This window comes from Melanerpes formicivorus, unplaced genomic scaffold (genome assembly GCF_026170545.1).
Source record: "Melanerpes formicivorus ecotype bairdi unplaced genomic scaffold, bMelFor1.0.p_v2 SCAF_20, whole genome shotgun sequence".
Lineage (NCBI taxonomy): Eukaryota > Metazoa > Chordata > Aves > Piciformes > Picidae > Melanerpes > Melanerpes formicivorus.
Genome location: NW_027142372.1, coordinates 1253903 through 1271890, shown reverse-complemented (window position 1 = coordinate 1271890; position 17988 = coordinate 1253903). Strand labels below are relative to the sequence as shown.

The 17988-nt window shown below is 41.8% G+C and overlaps 1 protein-coding gene across 2 annotated transcripts in view; it reads left to right on the top strand.

Moving 5' to 3' along the window:
* Positions 1-256: 256 nt before the first annotated feature.
* Positions 257-17988, top strand: part of SLC6A2 (solute carrier family 6 member 2) — a 67977-nt gene continuing 50245 nt past the window's right edge. Inside the window, exon 1 of one of the 2 annotated variants that reach the window (XM_068150496.1) lies at positions 257-695. In XM_068150496.1, coding sequence (XP_068006597.1) covers positions 257-695 — 439 coding nt within the window. Of the gene's footprint in view, positions 696-5549; positions 5595-17988 lie in introns of those variants that run through there. The other variant, XM_068150497.1, reaches the window with a different exon arrangement.

Genomic DNA, 17988 nt, shown 5'->3' with positions numbered 1-17988 from the left:
CCTGACTGACCGGGTTTCGGCTGAAACTGCCGCCGGTGGGCACGGGGCAGCGAGGGGCTCCGGCCGGCAGCCGAGGTGGGTCGGGAGACTGCAGCCCATTGCCCGCCGGCGCAGAAGCGGCGTGGCCTCAGGTGCGCCGACGGCTCTGCGAGCTGTGGGCAGCGGCACCGCGCCCGGCTGCTCCCCCGCGGAGGAAGGGCGCAGGCAGCCCCGTTCCCCGGGGGCACCCCGGTCCCCCCTCTCTCGCCTCATTTGCATGGCTCTTATTACGGCCGTGCCTCGCTCCTGCCGCGCTGACACCGGCGGGCTGAGCGCCGAGTCGCCTCCAGCGGGAAGTGCGCTCCCGCTCCCGGCGCCCGCCCAGCCCGCCTCAGCGGCCCGTCTCTGGATGTTCAAGGCGAGGATGAACAAGCCGAGCCAGCCCGACCGCAAAGTGTCGGTGGTGGCCCCGCTGGCGGAGCGTGCGGGACCGCCGCCCCCGAGAAAGGACGTGGAGCTGATCTTGGTGAAGGAGCACAACGGGGTGCAGTACACCAGCAGCAGCCTGCTGCCCGCCGCCCCCGCGCCGCGCTACGGCCCCCAGGACAGGGAGACCTGGGGCAAGAAGATCGACTTCCTCCTCTCCGTCATCGGCTTCGCCGTGGACCTGGCCAACGTCTGGCGGTTTCCCTACCTCTGCTACAAAAATGGAGGGGGTAAGCGCGCCGCTTGCGAGCTTCTTTTCCCCGGCCCCTCGCCCTACAGCCGCACCACCGCAAGGGCGGCTTCCACCACCACCCTTGCCTCCTTCCCGGAGTTTAGGGGGGGAGAGCCAAGAGCTTGCTCCGCGGTGCCCGGGAGCGCTACCCCGGCGCTGCCCCACTTCCCCGCCCGGCCCCCGAGCAGCCGGGCGGCCGCTCCCACCGTGCCGCTCCGAGCAGTCACGGTGAGGGTTGCTCGTACACCCCGCCGAGTTTAACTTAGTTTGGAGCACAGGCGAGTTTGCCTTCTGCTGCCACTTCAGCCCGCTTAACGCTTTTTTTCGTTTGCAAAAAATAGTGTCGAGAGAGAGGGAAAAAAAAAACCAACACCACTACAACCAACCAAAAACACTTGAGCGGACATAGGGCAACTAAGAAAGTTAGCACCAGTCCACTGAAAGGTTTCTGGGGGGCAGTTTTAGCGTCAAATCAGGCTTTCTGCTCTCCGTTCTTCAGTCTGGGCATTCTCCCCCCTCCAAAGTAGGCAGAAGACTTATTACAAACAAAACCTCACCTCCTGCACAGTTTGGCAATGACAGCAACAAAAAACCCCACACACAATAACTACAGTTAGCTCAGATTGTCTGGCACATCTTCAGTAAGACTTTAACTCCATCATCCCCTTTCATCCCCCTGCAACATGCTGCGATGACTCCACACTGTGATGGAGTAACACCATCTGCGAGCCGGGCAGGTGCCTGGGGTGCTCTCAAATCACACATAGGAAGAACAGAGTCTGCCTAGCAGATGGAGAGCTGTTTGCGGGGATGGTGAGTGATACAGACAGAACTGCTAGAGCAAAGCATGTTCTGCAAGATAGTTATGTATGGCTTCATAATGTGGTTGCCTGGTGATAATGGCTAATCTTTTACACTTGTAACACAAAATACTTGCTTTCAGTCAAATGAGGAATGCAGGATGGGAAAATCCCAATCAATTAACATGGAATTGTACTCATCCTTGTAACTGATTAGGATACTAGAAAGGGATGGTACTTAAACACTTGGTCTAGTTTGGTACCTCCAAAACTTCTGAGGGGAATCAGAAAATCTCTCTGCTCACCACCCAGACAGGCTGAAGAAAGTAGTTAGTACTGAAAAAATAATCTCCACTCTTATTTCATTACATCCAGAACCAATTATAGCAATTTAGAACAAAGCAGCAGAGTGCAGCACCATGAGCTCAGCAGACTTCCACAGCTGTCAGGTGCACATGTAGCAGCAGCATCACTCATGTCACTCAGTACATATGCTCCACTGCCAGATCTCCAGGTCATCTGGCCATCGTTAGGGAATGGGATATATTCCCCTACGTTACACAGCACAAGGTGACACAAGAGTGCTTCAACTCTTTTATATTTTAGGTCACAATTTCCTAACCTCCTTTCTTTATCATCTGCTGCTAGCTCAGGCACATGAGGGAACAGTCCGCAGCTTTCGTGCATTTTGGTCAGTGTCCACGCTTTACCTCTTGTCAATTCAGCTAGAGAAACCTGGGTCTTCCTCAGCATCTTTTAATTCAAATACTTCCAAATTGCAGTCAAGAGAAAGTTACTACACAGCTTCAAGAAGCACCTCTCAGTGAAAAGTTTGCTCCAAACCATCCAAGGGAAATCAGCCATTTACAACCAAAATTAGAGAGGTCCTACGCTGCCACAGTCTAGAAATTACTGAGAACTGCTTAATGGTACAGAGATTATAAACACTTCTTGACTCTGCTCTTCAACAGAGAACAAACCATACTATGAAGCATCTACGATGTCAATCTTGAACATATAGGTAGTATCACAACGTCCTTTACTGGTACTAAACCCCTCATTTCACCACAAAATGAAAGATGGGATAATCCTGATGGTCAAAACCCGCTAACATTGGGCTTTTCCTACGGAGACGTTCACATGGAAGACACACAGTAGCTAAGCTGGACAAAGACACATTGGCTGTGGCTTATAGTAGGAAAGACTGATTTTTACAGTTTGATTGTGTTTGGCTTAATGAAGTTTACTAATATGTAGATAGTGAGATTATTTTTCTTTTTCTACGCTGACTAATAGGGTATATCCATCAGTGTGTCAGCTAACAGCATTCAGTCACAATAGAATTTCCAGCACAGACCCTGCATTAAGAAGTGGAGAAGGGACATATAGCCAGGAACTGGCTAACAGGTCTTTGCCTTCTCTTTACAGTTGTCTCAATGGTATATGAAAAATGTTGATCCATTCCCTCCCATGTTGGACACAGATATCAATTGTCTTTAATAGAAACTCCTGTACAAAAATCAGGTTCTAAAAGTGCTTTCCTGAGTTTCAAGCCAACTCAGTCACATCTCTCCTTCAAACTGGGTTTGGGAGCTTGTTTGCTGTATGGGTATATTTCCTTACAAGACCAAAGAACATGAAGCAATGTGCAAAGCTGTAAGATATGGTCAAATTTCCTTGATACCTTTCTAGTCCTAAATCACAGATTTTCTTTAACATTTTTTTCCCCACACTGCTACTGCAGGAAGGAACCTTTCTAGCACTACAGCAAGTTTTGCTACCTCAAAATAGTAATCCAACAGGTTTTATGTAACTTCTGGCTTACACATCTCCGTACAGAAGATATAATAAAAATAAATGTACTAGTAGACATGGAGAAAACTTAATTTTATTATTTTAGTAGTTTTTCTGGACTCCTGAGCAAGCTGAAGAGACAAAATCAGGTGGCATTTCTACTTGGATAGCATGTCCAGACCTGCTCTTTAAAAAGTTCTACAAGATGTTCACAGTAGGATTACAGTTTGCCTTTTGATATTTATAAGGGGCTACTAAGTAAATGTTAAAAACCCCCAGCACAACAAAATGGATTCAAGTTGAATTGGATGGCCTGTATAAAGTAAATCGGTGAAGGAAAAAGGTTTCTTTTTCTCTTTACTCTGAAAGCCTCAGCAATTACTCCATTTAGATAGTCAAATGTGGGTTACAAACTTGTCTGTCTTCAACACATTGACACAAATAGGCAGTGAAAAGGAAGCATGTTGCAATGCCAGAAGTCCTAAGCCAGTGAAGTATTTTAACACTTGTTTCAGCATAGCTTGTGCTATCTAGCAGAAAGAAATTCTGTTATCCTTCCAAAATCAACATCCATCTGCTCTTAGATGTTGAACAACAGCAAGGAGAACATGAAAATGGTAGAAAATTACGCTCCCCTTTGCATCTGAAAGAAGTGATATGGGTGACATGTGGACTGCTGTGTGTTCCTAAGACTGGCTATGATTAATTTAAGATGTCAGCAGACACAGTAAGAGCCTTTCCATGCTTGTAAAAATAGGTGCTTCTCAGTAAAGCATGAGAACTTACAGAAACAGAAGGAAAGTATAAATACACGCTGTATTCCCTCATTCAAAGCAGAAGGACAAGGATGCATGGTGTGTACCCACTTTCTTACACCACTCAAAGCCTTGAGTTACCTTCTTTGATAAATTTCAGGGAAATTTCCTGATTAAAAAACAGACATACAGGCTTTGGGCTTAGATATTGAAGTTTCACGGCTACAGAACTCTGGTAGTTTACTTCAGCGAGTTTTACTTACACGAGGCATACACCACCCAGTGGCAGTTACATAGACTTCATGGCAGGTAACTAGGAGACAGCACCAATGGCATTAACAAAAATCCTATTTGTATTTTAACAAGCTCCCAGTAACAAAAGCTAGAGAGCAGGAAGTGTCCAGCAACTGTAAAATACTGAATGACTAGCCAAAAACATCTGTGTTTTGTGAGTAGCCTGCTGAGAGACCCCCAAAGGGACTTCTGCACAAAGATAGATGGCAGAATGTAACCCTTCTGTGAGCAACTGGAAACATTCTTCTGCTATTAAAAAAAACCAAAAACACCAACCTCAAACTTCAGTAATGATCTAAAAAGCTAGACTATTATTTTTTGTATCAGTTGCCTACTTCCACAGGACTTGCCTGCCTTACAAGGACAGAGACCAATCCAGGGGGTTTAATATAACACTAAACAGGCCACAGAAAACTTCCAGGACAGTTTACTATGAACATACTGGATAGGACCGTGCCCTCACTGGCTTCTTGGGGGCAGGATATGCTGACTGTGTGCTCTAAACTACTTTATAAAATGGGAGGCTCTGTACAGATGACAAAATGCTACAAGCTGTCTTCAAGCAGATAAGGCAAGGCTCTAAAAGGGGGAAATTCCCAAACATCACCTTGTCTGTTTGGCTGATCAATAAACACCATAGCTTACACGTGTTTGACTGCAGAAAAAGGAGAAGCACAAATCATTTTTGTGCAGTCCTGATATGACAGTTTCAAGGAGCAGGATATGTTACTGGAGAAACGATAGGCTATGGTCACATCTGCTGGCTGTTCTCACTAAACCGATTTCTGGCAAAAGTCCCTTTTCTACGAGGAGACTCCATAGCTGTGAGATTCTCCCTGTGAGTGGTCAACATCAATGTACTCAAAACAAGTCTTTGTAACACAGTCTTTTAAGTTGTCCCCAGTTCTTCAAGAGGCTATGCTGAATTAAAGAATGAGTAGTAAAATTAGACTCTTATCAACTTAGGGAAAGACTTACCCTGATATGCAGATAATATCTAAAATGTTACTGATGCCAAATGAAGTTGAGTAATGCTTTGTATGATTAAGTGATGTGCTCATAGTGGGGGAGGATGATGCTCAGGCTTCCTCAACAAAGCTGTTGTAGTTTTTGTACAAAATACTTTTAGTATTGTTAATTTTTGTTTTGTTTCCCTGCACAGGCATAGGCAAAATTACTATTTCCCATTGAAATTTGTGGAAAAAGGATTTACCAACATGAAGTACTTTTTTTGTGAGCCAAAGCATTTGCAAGGTCAGTCATGTTCAGAAGGAACTCATTAGGAAGCATGTAATTGTCGGATTAGTCACTGGAGACTTATTGTATCATAAGAATCAGATTAGGCTTTTCATGAATCCATGAATAGCTGCAGATAAATATTTTAGCAGTTCTCTAGCTATCATAATATAAACTTTTAATCTCCTCTGAAGCATTATTTAAGTGGTTTTAGACCACAGTATTTCTAGAAGAAATCATTTGCTTCCAAGAACAGTTTGCTAGCTATCAATACACTTTAGAAGAGAAGTATCTTTTATCCTAATGCTGCCTTTACTATTCCTCCTTCTGTAAACCATGATGTAGGACCAAGCGGTCCACAGCATAGTTACCAAAGACAGTATACAACCAAATCCCAGTATCCCCAAACAAGGCCAGCACACAGCCAGGACCTGAGTGCTGTCACACACTGAGTATGCCACCTGTGAAAGTACAACCTCCCACAGAGCTGTGAGTCTGGCTAGCGCACTGCTTCACCAAAAACGAGCTCTGATGCTGGCCAGAAGCACCTTGCCTTTGTACTTGGCTTTGCCCCCTGCATTTTGCCAAGTGTCTGCTACTACATTTAATTGCTGTTTTGAGAAAGAATATGATCTGGCACTTCACACTTCAAAGGTGGATGACCTTTGCCTTGGAATAGCAGGGTTTACATTCTAAAATAACACTGATGATGATAATAATAAATCGACGTTGAAGTAATCTCACTGCAAAGCCTACGCCAGTAGTTTGACTCATCAATCAGTCAAAGCGTAGATACAAATGTAGTGATTTTGGTTTCCTAATGAGGGGGTTTCAATTCCTGTTAGCACATCAAATCAGTGACCTCAGACAGGATAAACTGTTATGCTGATCTCCACACTGTGGCCCTGATTTTTTGGCTTCTGGGTATTGTGTCACACTGGGGACGATGCTCAGCTGTGTTGTGTGACAGTACCTCCTTCCCCAGAGCTGGCTTAGCGGCCAGCTCACAGTTGCTCTCTTCCCACACAACTTCATCACTTCTCTTTCTTTCCTTGATCCACCACTAACCAGCTCACATGCAGCTCACATGGCAGTTGGCAGTTACTTCTCTGAAATTCCCTGTTCTCCTCTACATCTTGTTGGCACCACAAAAAGAATCTTCAGAAGTGTAATGTCTGCAGGGCCACTAGGTCATGTAAGTACTATGTATGATGCATTACAAATAGTTGATAAGGAAGAACTGAACTTTTCTCAACCACATATTTTGTCAGTTCTAAAATTCTGATTGCTGACTCCAGTATAAGATTCTATGCACTAGTATAAGTGGTACAATACATGGACTTTCAGCTAAATGCCTGGCTGAGCAGCAAAATTATTTGTCCCTAAGTGATTCCAGAAACCCTTAGACTGACAATATTGCAAAGATTCTAGAGATGTACAGCAAAGAAAGGTTCCAGACAAGATACATAGTATTTGGCTTGATGTTGCACTTGAAGAGGTCCATTTTACAATTAATCATAGACTTGTTAGGGTTGGAAGGGATCTCAAGGATCGTCCAGTTCCAACTCCCCCACCATGGGCAGGGACACCTCACACTTGACCAGGGTGCTCAGAGCCACATCAAGCCTGGCCTTAAAAACTTCCAGGGATGAGGCTTCTACTACTTCCCTGGACAACCTGTTTCGGTGTTTCACCACCCTCATAGTGAAGAATTTCTTCGTAACATCCAATCTGAATCTACCCATTTCTACTTTTGCTCCATTTCTCCTAGTCCTATCATTACCTGACACCCTAAAAAGTCCCTCACCAGCTTTCTTGTAGGCCCCCTTAAGATACTGGAAGGCCACAAGAAGGTCTCCTCAGAGCCTTCTCTTCTCCAGTCTGAACAGCCCCAACGCTATCAATCTATCTTCACAGGAGAGGTGCTCCAGCCCTCCAATCATCCTTGTGGCCCTTCTCTGAATACATTCCAGCACATCCATATCCTTCTTGTAACAGGGGCTCCAGAGCTGGACGCAGTACCCCAGTTGGGATCTCACCAGCGTGGAGTAGAGGGGGAGAATCACCTCCCTCGACTTGCTGGCTACACTCCTCTAGATGCAGCACAGGATACAGTTGGCTTTCTGGGCTGCAAGTGCACACTGGTGGCTCATGCTGAGCTTCTCATCCACCAGCACCCCCAAGTCCTTTACTTCAGGGCTGCTCTCAAGCCAGTCACTGCCCAGCTTATATCGGTGACCAAGCATTCAGAAGTTAGCTGTATGGTGCTCCAATCAGTAGTTTTCCACCTTTGCTCCTCCATGTTACCAAGACAAGAAAAAAAGTGATGTGAACCAAATGAGCTGTTCTGACCAAAGCACAGATACCTCTCTAAGCAAGCCAAATGAACACATTTTGATTACCACTCAGAAGCACTTTATTCTAAATAAAGAGACAGAAAAGACATCAGGTAGTACACTTTGGTTTGTTGTTTGGAAATAGAAAGTCTCTGCTGAAGGTCTCTTTGCCCTCATTCTACCTTCACTCCTGTATGCCCTTCTCAGCTCTGCCAAGAAACTGAAGTACTGCAATATCCCTAGAAAGCCATTCCAACAGGATATATATCGCTTCCCAACAAGTAAATTCTGGAAGTCATATTAGGAAGCCTTCCACATTCATATTAACACCCATTAAAAACAAACAGGAGTTTCTTGTGGTTGGGCTAGGAAGCTCAGATTTTGGATACTCATTCCAACTGAAAGAGCAGACTCTTCAGCTTTATGCTTTTCTAGTCTTTCTCACCAACATCTTTTTAAGCCCTATTTAAATTTGCTGGGAGCAATGGAAAACAGAAAGGCCGTATTAGGAGTGTAGCAGCCAATGGCCCTTCTTTACTGAAGAACCCAAAATACCTTTAGAGGTACCCTTTAGTGTCCTTAGGGACACTGAGATGTGGTCTACATGGTTTTGGGGCAGAATTTCCCTTTCATCTTTAGATAAAGTATCACAAACCTGTCTGTCAGTTTAGTGAGTACATGAATACAACTCCAGCAGTCTGAAGATGCTATTTCAAGACAGATACATTCCTCCCTGCACTTATACCAATATGAAACAGAATGCTAGTACAAGTACTTACACAAGATCAGAGACAACATACAGCTTTAGATATGCTGTGAGGGAAATGATGATTAAAATCAGCCCACAAATTACTGAACCTCTTGCTGTAAATTAAAACAGAAAGAAATGGTTTAAAGAATTTTGAGCAGTTCTGGGAAGCAACATCAAATAGCTCATGCCTTCATTTTTGCTTCGTCTAATGAAAAGCACATCAGCAACTCCCACCTCTAAAGCATTTGTCCCAGGCTAACTAATTGATTAAATAGGTAAGAACTGTGCTATAGCCCTCTAATATCAGTTTGCACTGTAAACTTCAGAGCATTTACACACATTGTAATTATTGGATGATCTTGTATGTGACTGCACTCAACCATATTTCAAAATACAAAGCCATAAAATTAATTCTATACTTAGAGATATATTTATATTCAAATATTGTAATTCAGGAGGCAGAAGACAAATTAAATTGAGTGTCTTTGTAATAAAGTTCTAGATCTCTCAGTACTACCTTGCTTGTAGTACTTTGCATTCTCTGTATATAACCTTCATATAAAATAAAAAAACCAGGAGAATAAATCTGGGGGAATCCTGCAAATCTCTCAACTTGAAATGAGACAACAAGAAATTATTACAAGTTACAATCAGGGCAACTTCACTGCCCCAGTCCAATTTCAATGAAGAGTAAGTAAAGATTCCAGGAACATCATGCTCATTATAAACTTGCAGTTTCCCTTTATCAGAGCATTTGGAGACAAAGTGCTGTTGTTAGTAACCTATTACCCATGTCTTGATAACCTGCAATTCCCTTCTCCAACTACAACTTGATCTTGCTTGATCTTCCCCCTTCCTTCTCCCTGCCTCCAAGTTAAGTCTTGAACCTTTCATGACAAGATTTCATCCTAATTGTGTAGGCCTTATATGCTCATGCCAAGTTGGAATAGTTTTGATCAAAAGGTTTTAGTGATACTTGGAACTTGACTTCCTAAAGATGGGTATCTGAGTCCTTCAGAAAATCAGCACCAAAAGTGCCTAGATCCCCAGTAATGCTGAACAATTCCCTGTTCTCATAGTAAATCTGGAGAGAATATTGTAGCGTAATTCAGTATCTTACCTTCTGTACAGAGTCAACATACTTCATTTCAGCTATACAGATTTGTAAACCTTCAGTCCATAAATAAAGGGGAAGGGGGTGGGGGAATGGAAGGGAAACAGTTAAGCTCCTTGCTTTATGATGTATTACTCTTCACAAAGAGGCAAGAACCTCTCAACTACATACCAAAGCTATCCTTTGTTTTATTTTCACTCTTCCCTCTCCTTTCCTCTATTCTCTGCTTAAACCAGTTTTGCAATCTCTTTCTTGAAGCATGACAAAGGTGACAGCACAGTACACCATTGAGAACAAGGGTCTACCATTCAGAAACAGAAACTGTCAGCATGGAGGCTTGGCTACATAAGCCACATACTTCTTTGCACTCCTATTTATCCAAAGCACACCAACTTTCCAGTGTGCAGAACTCTGTGACAACATATTACTAAACAAAAGTCAGACAGGACTAGTCAGGCAGTTATCTTTTGCCAGTCCATAAATGTTTTTTATGACTAGCATTTTTATTGCTGGTACGCAGTAAGACAAGCTGCCCTCATTATACAAGAGGCCTTTTAATAAAAGATGGTAATTTTCCCAGTGCTTCTACTCTTTAAGGCTTTATAAGCACAACCACTCACTTTCAACAGCACAAGTGGTTGGCAGAAGATGTGCCCTTAATGGAGGTAGGAATTCCTTGTTATTCTTTGGCTATTACTATTATTCAGGAATATATATTAATTCATGTGTCCATACTAGGATCCAACACTCCCTGAATACATAAAGCTTTTTGGGACTGATTTGTTATAAACTGCTTCCCTAGAACAAACCCAGCATCAGAACAGTGATACTGGCTTGATCCCACTGCACTGAAGCATACAGGGGCTGTGATTCCAACAGCAGGAGGACTTTACTCCTTCCTAGGCATTCTTTCCAAACACTGCAATTAGTGACAGAGTGAATAAAAAAAATCAGGTCTTGCTATAGCTATCTTGTTAGCCTGAGAAACAGCTTTTGTGACATAGATGTACAGGCAGGATTGTAGCCAGGCAATCCCATAGCATTAATCTCTGCTGAAGCCTGCAGACCTGTGGGAGGGTGGTGCTGTTCTGACCCAGAAGCAGCATAGAATACACTCTAAACACCTCACTGACCACACAAACATGGTTACCAAAGGCTAGAGAAGGCAGCCAAGTGCTTTGCATCGTACTTATTGCTATTTATCGACTATTCCGCACATTCTGAACCACATGTACTCAGTAACACTCTTCACTGACTTTTCTTTCTTCTTTGTACTCAAACACCTCCTGCACTCTTTGTCCTGAAGCATGCTGAAAGTGACAACACATTATTTGCCCTTAACATCAGTGTCTCAAGGAAAGGCACAATACAGATTTCAGTCAAACTCCAATTTAATAACAAGGGGGAGAGGCCAGACTTTTCCCAGCACACCCCTCTACACAGCAGAGTAAGAGAAAACTTTTTTCACACCACCAGGTGGAGCAGCAGATCCTTACAGATATTGGCAGGTCCTACCCTAGTAAATAATGCGAGGACAACCTACTGCATTTACAGAAAACAAAGAATTACTGGAGGACCTAACAGGTTGGCTCATGACTTTCAAATTCAGAGCTGCCCAGTAATAGCAATGATTGTTCCCAAGCAGACCATCTTAGATTTCCTGCTTCATTTCATTTATTAGGACAGTATGCAAGTGGCACCTTTTAGGAATGCTTAATTCACATCAAGGAGTTCACTTTTCAGCATGGCCACAATGACAGCAAGGATACAGTCCCTGATAAGAAAATGCTACTCCCTGAACACAACATTAAAATGGAGATACAGTCTCCTCCCTCCAAGGAATGATACAGGAGAAAACAATTTCTTAAATTCTAAGGTTAGGAGATAGATCTCTGTATACAGTTTCCTCAAAATATTTACCTTTGGAAAACAAACAAGCTCCATACAGACTTTTGCTACCCCTCTACAGCAGACAGCCATGCTTTTGTTTTTGTGGGTTGGTTGGTTTGTTTTTTACTTTCTTCCCTGTTAATGTAGCCTGTCTTCCAGCAGGTCTCTGTGCTTGCCTTCTTGGCAGAAGTGTTATGATTTCACAACAATACTAAGAGAAAGCAAAGAGTTTCAGTAAACAAGAACAATTGTTTATTGTATAAGTATATAAGATAATATTGGGCTAACCATGATATTAGAAAATGAATGACCTAATTTTATCAAAACACCAAGTTCACAGCCTAGAAGCCTAAAGTAACTTTACTACGTGATTCTTTGTCAGCATACAGGACTGTATCAGTCTACTGATGTCCAGTAAGACTGATGCTAGAAGAGAGCTCAAAAGCTCATGCTCCCGCCTGCAGGGTGATTTTAGCTGTATATAAGCATCTTCTTTACCAGATTTATCCCAAAACTAAGGAATAGCTTGTGTTGTGCAGGGCTTTTGTCTCCTCTCTAAAGAGAGATGCAGATATGTCAATGAGATCATGAGGCAGGTGTTGGTGACACCAGAGACACTCCAGGATTTTGTTTTGGGGAGAGTTTGAACATTTGCTCCTTTTCTGCAGGTTATTTCCTCTCTTATATGTGGCTCTACAGCCTTAGTTAATAGATTCATAAACCACAAGGGAGAAATCCTGACCCAGCTGAAGTCAATGGGTGGTTTTTTTCCATTGACGTCACCAGAGCTGGGATTTCAACCCAAATAACAGACGTCTCTCTCTCTTAAGGACTCCTAAGTAGACAGAATTTCCATACTAAGAAGTGTGTGACAGAAAAAACAGAGTAAAGTAACAAAAATCTGTTCAGACCAAACTGATACAGAAGACTTTCACTGACTAATAACTGATCACCACTTGATGCCATAGCTCAGTACTTCACCTAATAAACAAAATGTCAGCACTTACATAGATGAGGAGCATTATTGCACAAAATTAATTTACTCTGGGAGAGTTAAACTATGACCTCAGCATTCTCCTATGTGGGGCTCAAGCAATAAAAAAGTACTATTTTAAGAAGTGCCTTTTACACTCTCAGTTTCAGAGAGACAAATGATTAGGCAAGAATCTCTTTCTAGCTCTCAAGGCTAAAAAAGAAAAGCTGGGAAAGTAAGAAGCGAGTTCTAGACTAAAAGACAGTATGTAATTCAAAGGATTGGAATAGAAGACCCTACATTTAAAGATTTTTAAAGTTATTCCAGGGCCTAATCTATGGGTTTTGAACTTTCAGAATTGGTGGTTGTAGGAATATAGCTGCCATCAGCTACTCTCTCTCTCGTTTGACCCTTCCCTCTAAGAAAGTGAAAGAAAACAGTTAGTGAGCTATTCCTAAATTGCAAGTTAATTCTCCACTGACGCATAGAGAAGCTGATGACAAAACCACTGTCTCTATCTCTAATTTAAGAATTTTGAGATCTTCAAGACCACCTACATTTTTCATTCTAATTACCATTTTAAAGTCATGAGGTATTACGCCTTTAAAAGCTGTTTAGGAATATTAGAACGTACATAGCTGTGTGATATGCTGAAAACACCAAGCTCAGCCACACTGATTTATCATAAGGTGTGAGTAATCAGTGAACAAAATTGACCTGCAATCTGCCCTAGCAAAAGTTTGCACCGTGATGAAACAAGAAGGATTTTGCTTCACACTGTTGATAGACCTCTGGTTCTTTTTGGCAGTGAGCTATGATGGCCCCTTGAGGTCATTTTCACATTCTTCTATGGCATGTCAAGCTAGGAGGCCCTGTGTAGAATGGCAGTGATAAAGTATGTACTGGACAGCTTGGGCTGAGGGGAAAATTTACTTCATTGCTTGAAGCCTATTAGGAAAACAGTCCTTTAAATAAAAACAAGCATAAAGCTTGGGTTTCAAACAGAAATAAAAACCCAAGTCTGTTTAATTGTCACAGAAGGCAGAGGTGTTGCTACCCAGTACAACTAGATTGGTGTAGCGCTGTTGTGGTTTCGTGCTGGTTTAGGTGAGACTCACTTTGCCCTTTGGAGCAAGGGAATGTCCAGAGAAGTTCCTACAGCCTTCCTCATGCAGAGATGATACCAGAGTTTTCCTTTGTGCCCACAATGCCCAAATTCTCAGAGACCACACCTGATGGCACTGCACTGCATACAGAATAATACCAGCACTACCTAAGGCTAGAAAGACTTTTTTCCAAATGAAAAGAGTTTCTATGAAGAACACTGTAACAGTTTGTGACATTCTTGTGGTCAGTGCTAATAGAAAGGTACAACATAGCAAAGCCACAATCATTTGGAAGCTATCCTCACCCAGGCATTCCAAAATCTTAAAACCATATAATGGAAACCATAATCTTTAATAAGAACACAGGGATTTTCACTTTTCTTGGCAATTATGTGGTCACAGACATCACTCTAAGTTTCTCAAAACTGTTGCTAACAGCATCAACAGAGCCAGTGAAGCTTACAAATAAATTGAAATGGTGCAACGTGTCTCACAGAAGAAAGTATTATTTATAGTTAGATACCATACTATTAATTTCAAAATGGGTGTAAAATCTATACTTTGTAGCTTATATAGTATATCTAAGAAATACAGGTGTACCAGAAAACTACATCAGGAATAATTCCCAGAAGTGTTGACAGAAAACAGAAGAGTTTTAATAAAACATGAAGAATAGCATTATATGGTACACAACTGTCTGCCTTCTGCCTTAAAGCTCTGTATAAACATACATTATATGTAGTTACAGCAGACAATCTGCTTCCTTCAGTGGCATCAGAAAGAACATTCATCCTCAAGGCTCCATTGATCATGACTGAGAGTAGAGAGATTTACTAGATCTGTTGTAGCTAGGAATGTGTAACTGTCTCAGAGTTCAGTGACAAAACACAACCCTTTATTGATAGAAAGAATTTAGAGTTTGTAAATGTAAGATAGCACAGAGAGTATTACACTATTACAGATAAATCTCTAGTAAAGCCTGGAAGAATGAGAAATGTTTTGCTTTGATCACTGAATCAAAAAAATAGAGTTACAACCTGTGATTGGATTAATCACTAAATGGTAAAGTAAGTTTCAGAGTATCTCAGAGTGTTTATACTTGCTGCTTCTCTTGCAGAATTTCAAGGCATTTACTTTCTATTAGTTTGCACATTAATCCTCTTGAAAGCTGCCTGGCACTTTGTCTACAGCTGATTTAAGATGTCTTAAGCACTTTGTTTTACCCTGGCACCGTTATGAATCTCATACTGGCTAAAATGAGTACTGTGTCCTCTCCAGAGGGTGCTTAACTTTGGGACTATTTTTCATTCTGACAACTGCCAAAGAAAAGCAGTCTTTAAGAGAAACACCCTCCGTCTGAGGTTGTTGTGAATCAGAAACTGCACTGTTACACGTGAAAACCAAAGCACATTTAAACACACCTTGTCTCACTGTGCACATTAGATACTAGTGTGGTACTTATCAACTCTGCCAGGGCATGCTTATCACCTCATATTAGGCACCCAAGGCAAGCCACACAACTAGGACGGGAGTCTCTCTGTGTATCTGTACAATGTACACAGGACAGTGAGCAGCTCCATCAAGGACAATCTTGAGAATGTTAGAGCATAAGGACCAAAGCAAAGACTGCCTAAATGAGGGACAGAGTCACAGGATTCACCCCAGGTGCTTTTCTGGTAGGTGGAAGAACATGTCAGGGGTATAAACTTGGTATTCCTGAAACAACTAATGCACAGCTTAAAGTGGGAACTATAACTTAATATGAGTACAAAAAGTATTGATATAACTCTTCAGCCTGCCAATGTCTGAGCCTGCTACACCAAGAAATACCTGTAAGGTGAGAACTGTTGAAAGAAAAGCAGGAATCACTATTACACCGTATTAGCTTAGTTCATTAGAGCTCTTCAGATTAAGAAAAGAAGGTTGAAATACTTGATTGCAGTGCTTAAGCATCTTCAGAGTGAAAGGCATTTCAATTTATTAGGGAAGGCACTACCATAGGAAAAATATAGGGCATATTCAGCTTAGAAATAACTATTTTCCTAACAAAACAAAGAGTATTTGTTATAACACAGAAGTTATTAACCTATGAAATCAACTACCAAAAAAGCTGAAGATCTTCCTGGCATATTCAAATCAGTACTGAGTGCTTTCCTGTCTGAAACTCCGGTGTGTTAGAAAGGAAGTATCTGACAGTCCATTATGACATCAAAATTGGATGTATCCATGAACTTTTAAAGCATTCACTTTCATCTCAGCCATCTGTAAGCTAAATAAACATAAGTGAACACAGAAGTTCTCTGACAACGAAGAGAAAGCTAAGACTAGCAATCTATATCTGAACAAAGTCAAACTAGTAACCCTGGCACCAAGCAAGGACTTCCCTACAATTAAGAGACAGCTAAAGCTGATGAAGCAGGATTTCCTCTCATGCACATGGCTATACTCTGTACCTCACAGAAAATAAGTTTTCCTTGAAATACATGTATTGAAAAACTATTACATGTGGTTATGTTGTTACAGATTTTTTAGTGCTGGAATCCAGCAAAACTTGCTTATCTTGATCCATAAGCTCACAGCAAATAGCTCCTGATGTCTTGATTCAGAACTATATTTAGCCATGGCTGTTCTGCCACCAATAAATCAGGTACATTTTGACAGACACCTGATTTTGCACATCTCAAGTACAGCCTACACCTTACATGGGTGGTTTTGGTGATACGCAATTGCAGGTGACTATATCCTTGTGTCACCCCCAATAATTGCAAGATTGGGGGAAAAACACGAATGCTCCTATTAATAAAATGACAGAATAGTATTTTTTCCTCTTAATTTAGCATCTCTTAAGCTTAACAGTCATGTCTGTTGTGAAGCATTAACATTCTGGAGCTAGTCACCTGCACTGTAACCTGGCAGTCCAGTTCTATGCACTTCCCCTGACCAACAGCTTCCAAAGAGCTTGTGAACTAGAAAGCTTCATGCTTTGTTCCCAATGGTGTCAGCTGCTCCAGAAAAGCATACTACCACTCCTACTAACCCTGTTCTATTGAACATTAGTAGAAGAGATTTCATAAATCATATAGCAGAATAGCCTAAAAGTTAGCTCCATGTTGCAGCACACTTACTCATTTCTCAGTTACAGGTAGTTAAAAAAGGAAAAAAAGGCACAAAATCAACAAGATGGATCGAGGCAGGAATGTTAATAATTAGATCTTCACATGGTTACAAACTACAAAGTACTGTCAAAACTCACCTAGACGCTAATTCATTCATTTAGAAGCAAAGAGGCCAGCTCCAATAGTACCTCTGCTATAAGGAGGCATGGTGTAAAAATAAAAGCTATCACTTCAACCTTGTAAAGCAGACTGTTGGACTTTCGGTCACTCTCATGGCAGAAGATAGGAATAACATAAACTTCCTAAGCTAGCAGCAGTGAGAGGAACAGAAGCCCCCCATAAAGCTCCAGAACTCCCACTGCCACAGTGGCGATCTTGAACTCACCTGATTTGTATTCTCTCTAGTCCATTGCATCTCTATTTATTCTTTAATTTCCTATCAAACAACAAAGGCCAGGGTTCTCTTCTTATACACCCCTGTCATTGTCTTTAACATACACACTGTTGTAAATGTGATCATTTGATTAATTTAGGTAAACAGAACCTTGGCCAATAACTTGGGGGTTATTTATGAATGAATCATGCTGCTATGAGTGGCTTGGTGCATTTAACTCTCAGTAATTTGTTCAAAATAGCTACAAATGGATTTCTTTAGCACTTGTAACAAAAAGCCAAAGAGATGACTGAGTTTGCATGGGAGGGCTTGGATAATCCTCACTATTACAACCCATTGACCAGTTTATAAATCCACTGCACTTCAAGTCACTTTAAGTGATTTCAAGGCAGTAGCAGGTTAGCTGCTCAAGGCAAAAAAAATGTAGGGTTCATTTGGTATCAGCCCATAGACAGGATTGAATGTTTCTGGAAAGTATTTGTTTTTACTTATCTTTAGAGTGAAAGGAACACTATTAAAATTGGAATTCTGGAAAAACTGAAAGCTCTGAGCCCAAATTGAGAGTAGAAATATAAATAGGTTGAAACCTAGCAGCAGTTTGTTGGAGGGAGTAGCTAAATATAAGGGCTTCAAAAGAAACATGTCACTCACCATAGTATAGCTCCACTGGGTTTATGATTCAGAAATACTTTCCATGAAAGAGGTTGCATACTTGGAAAATTTTATGGTATG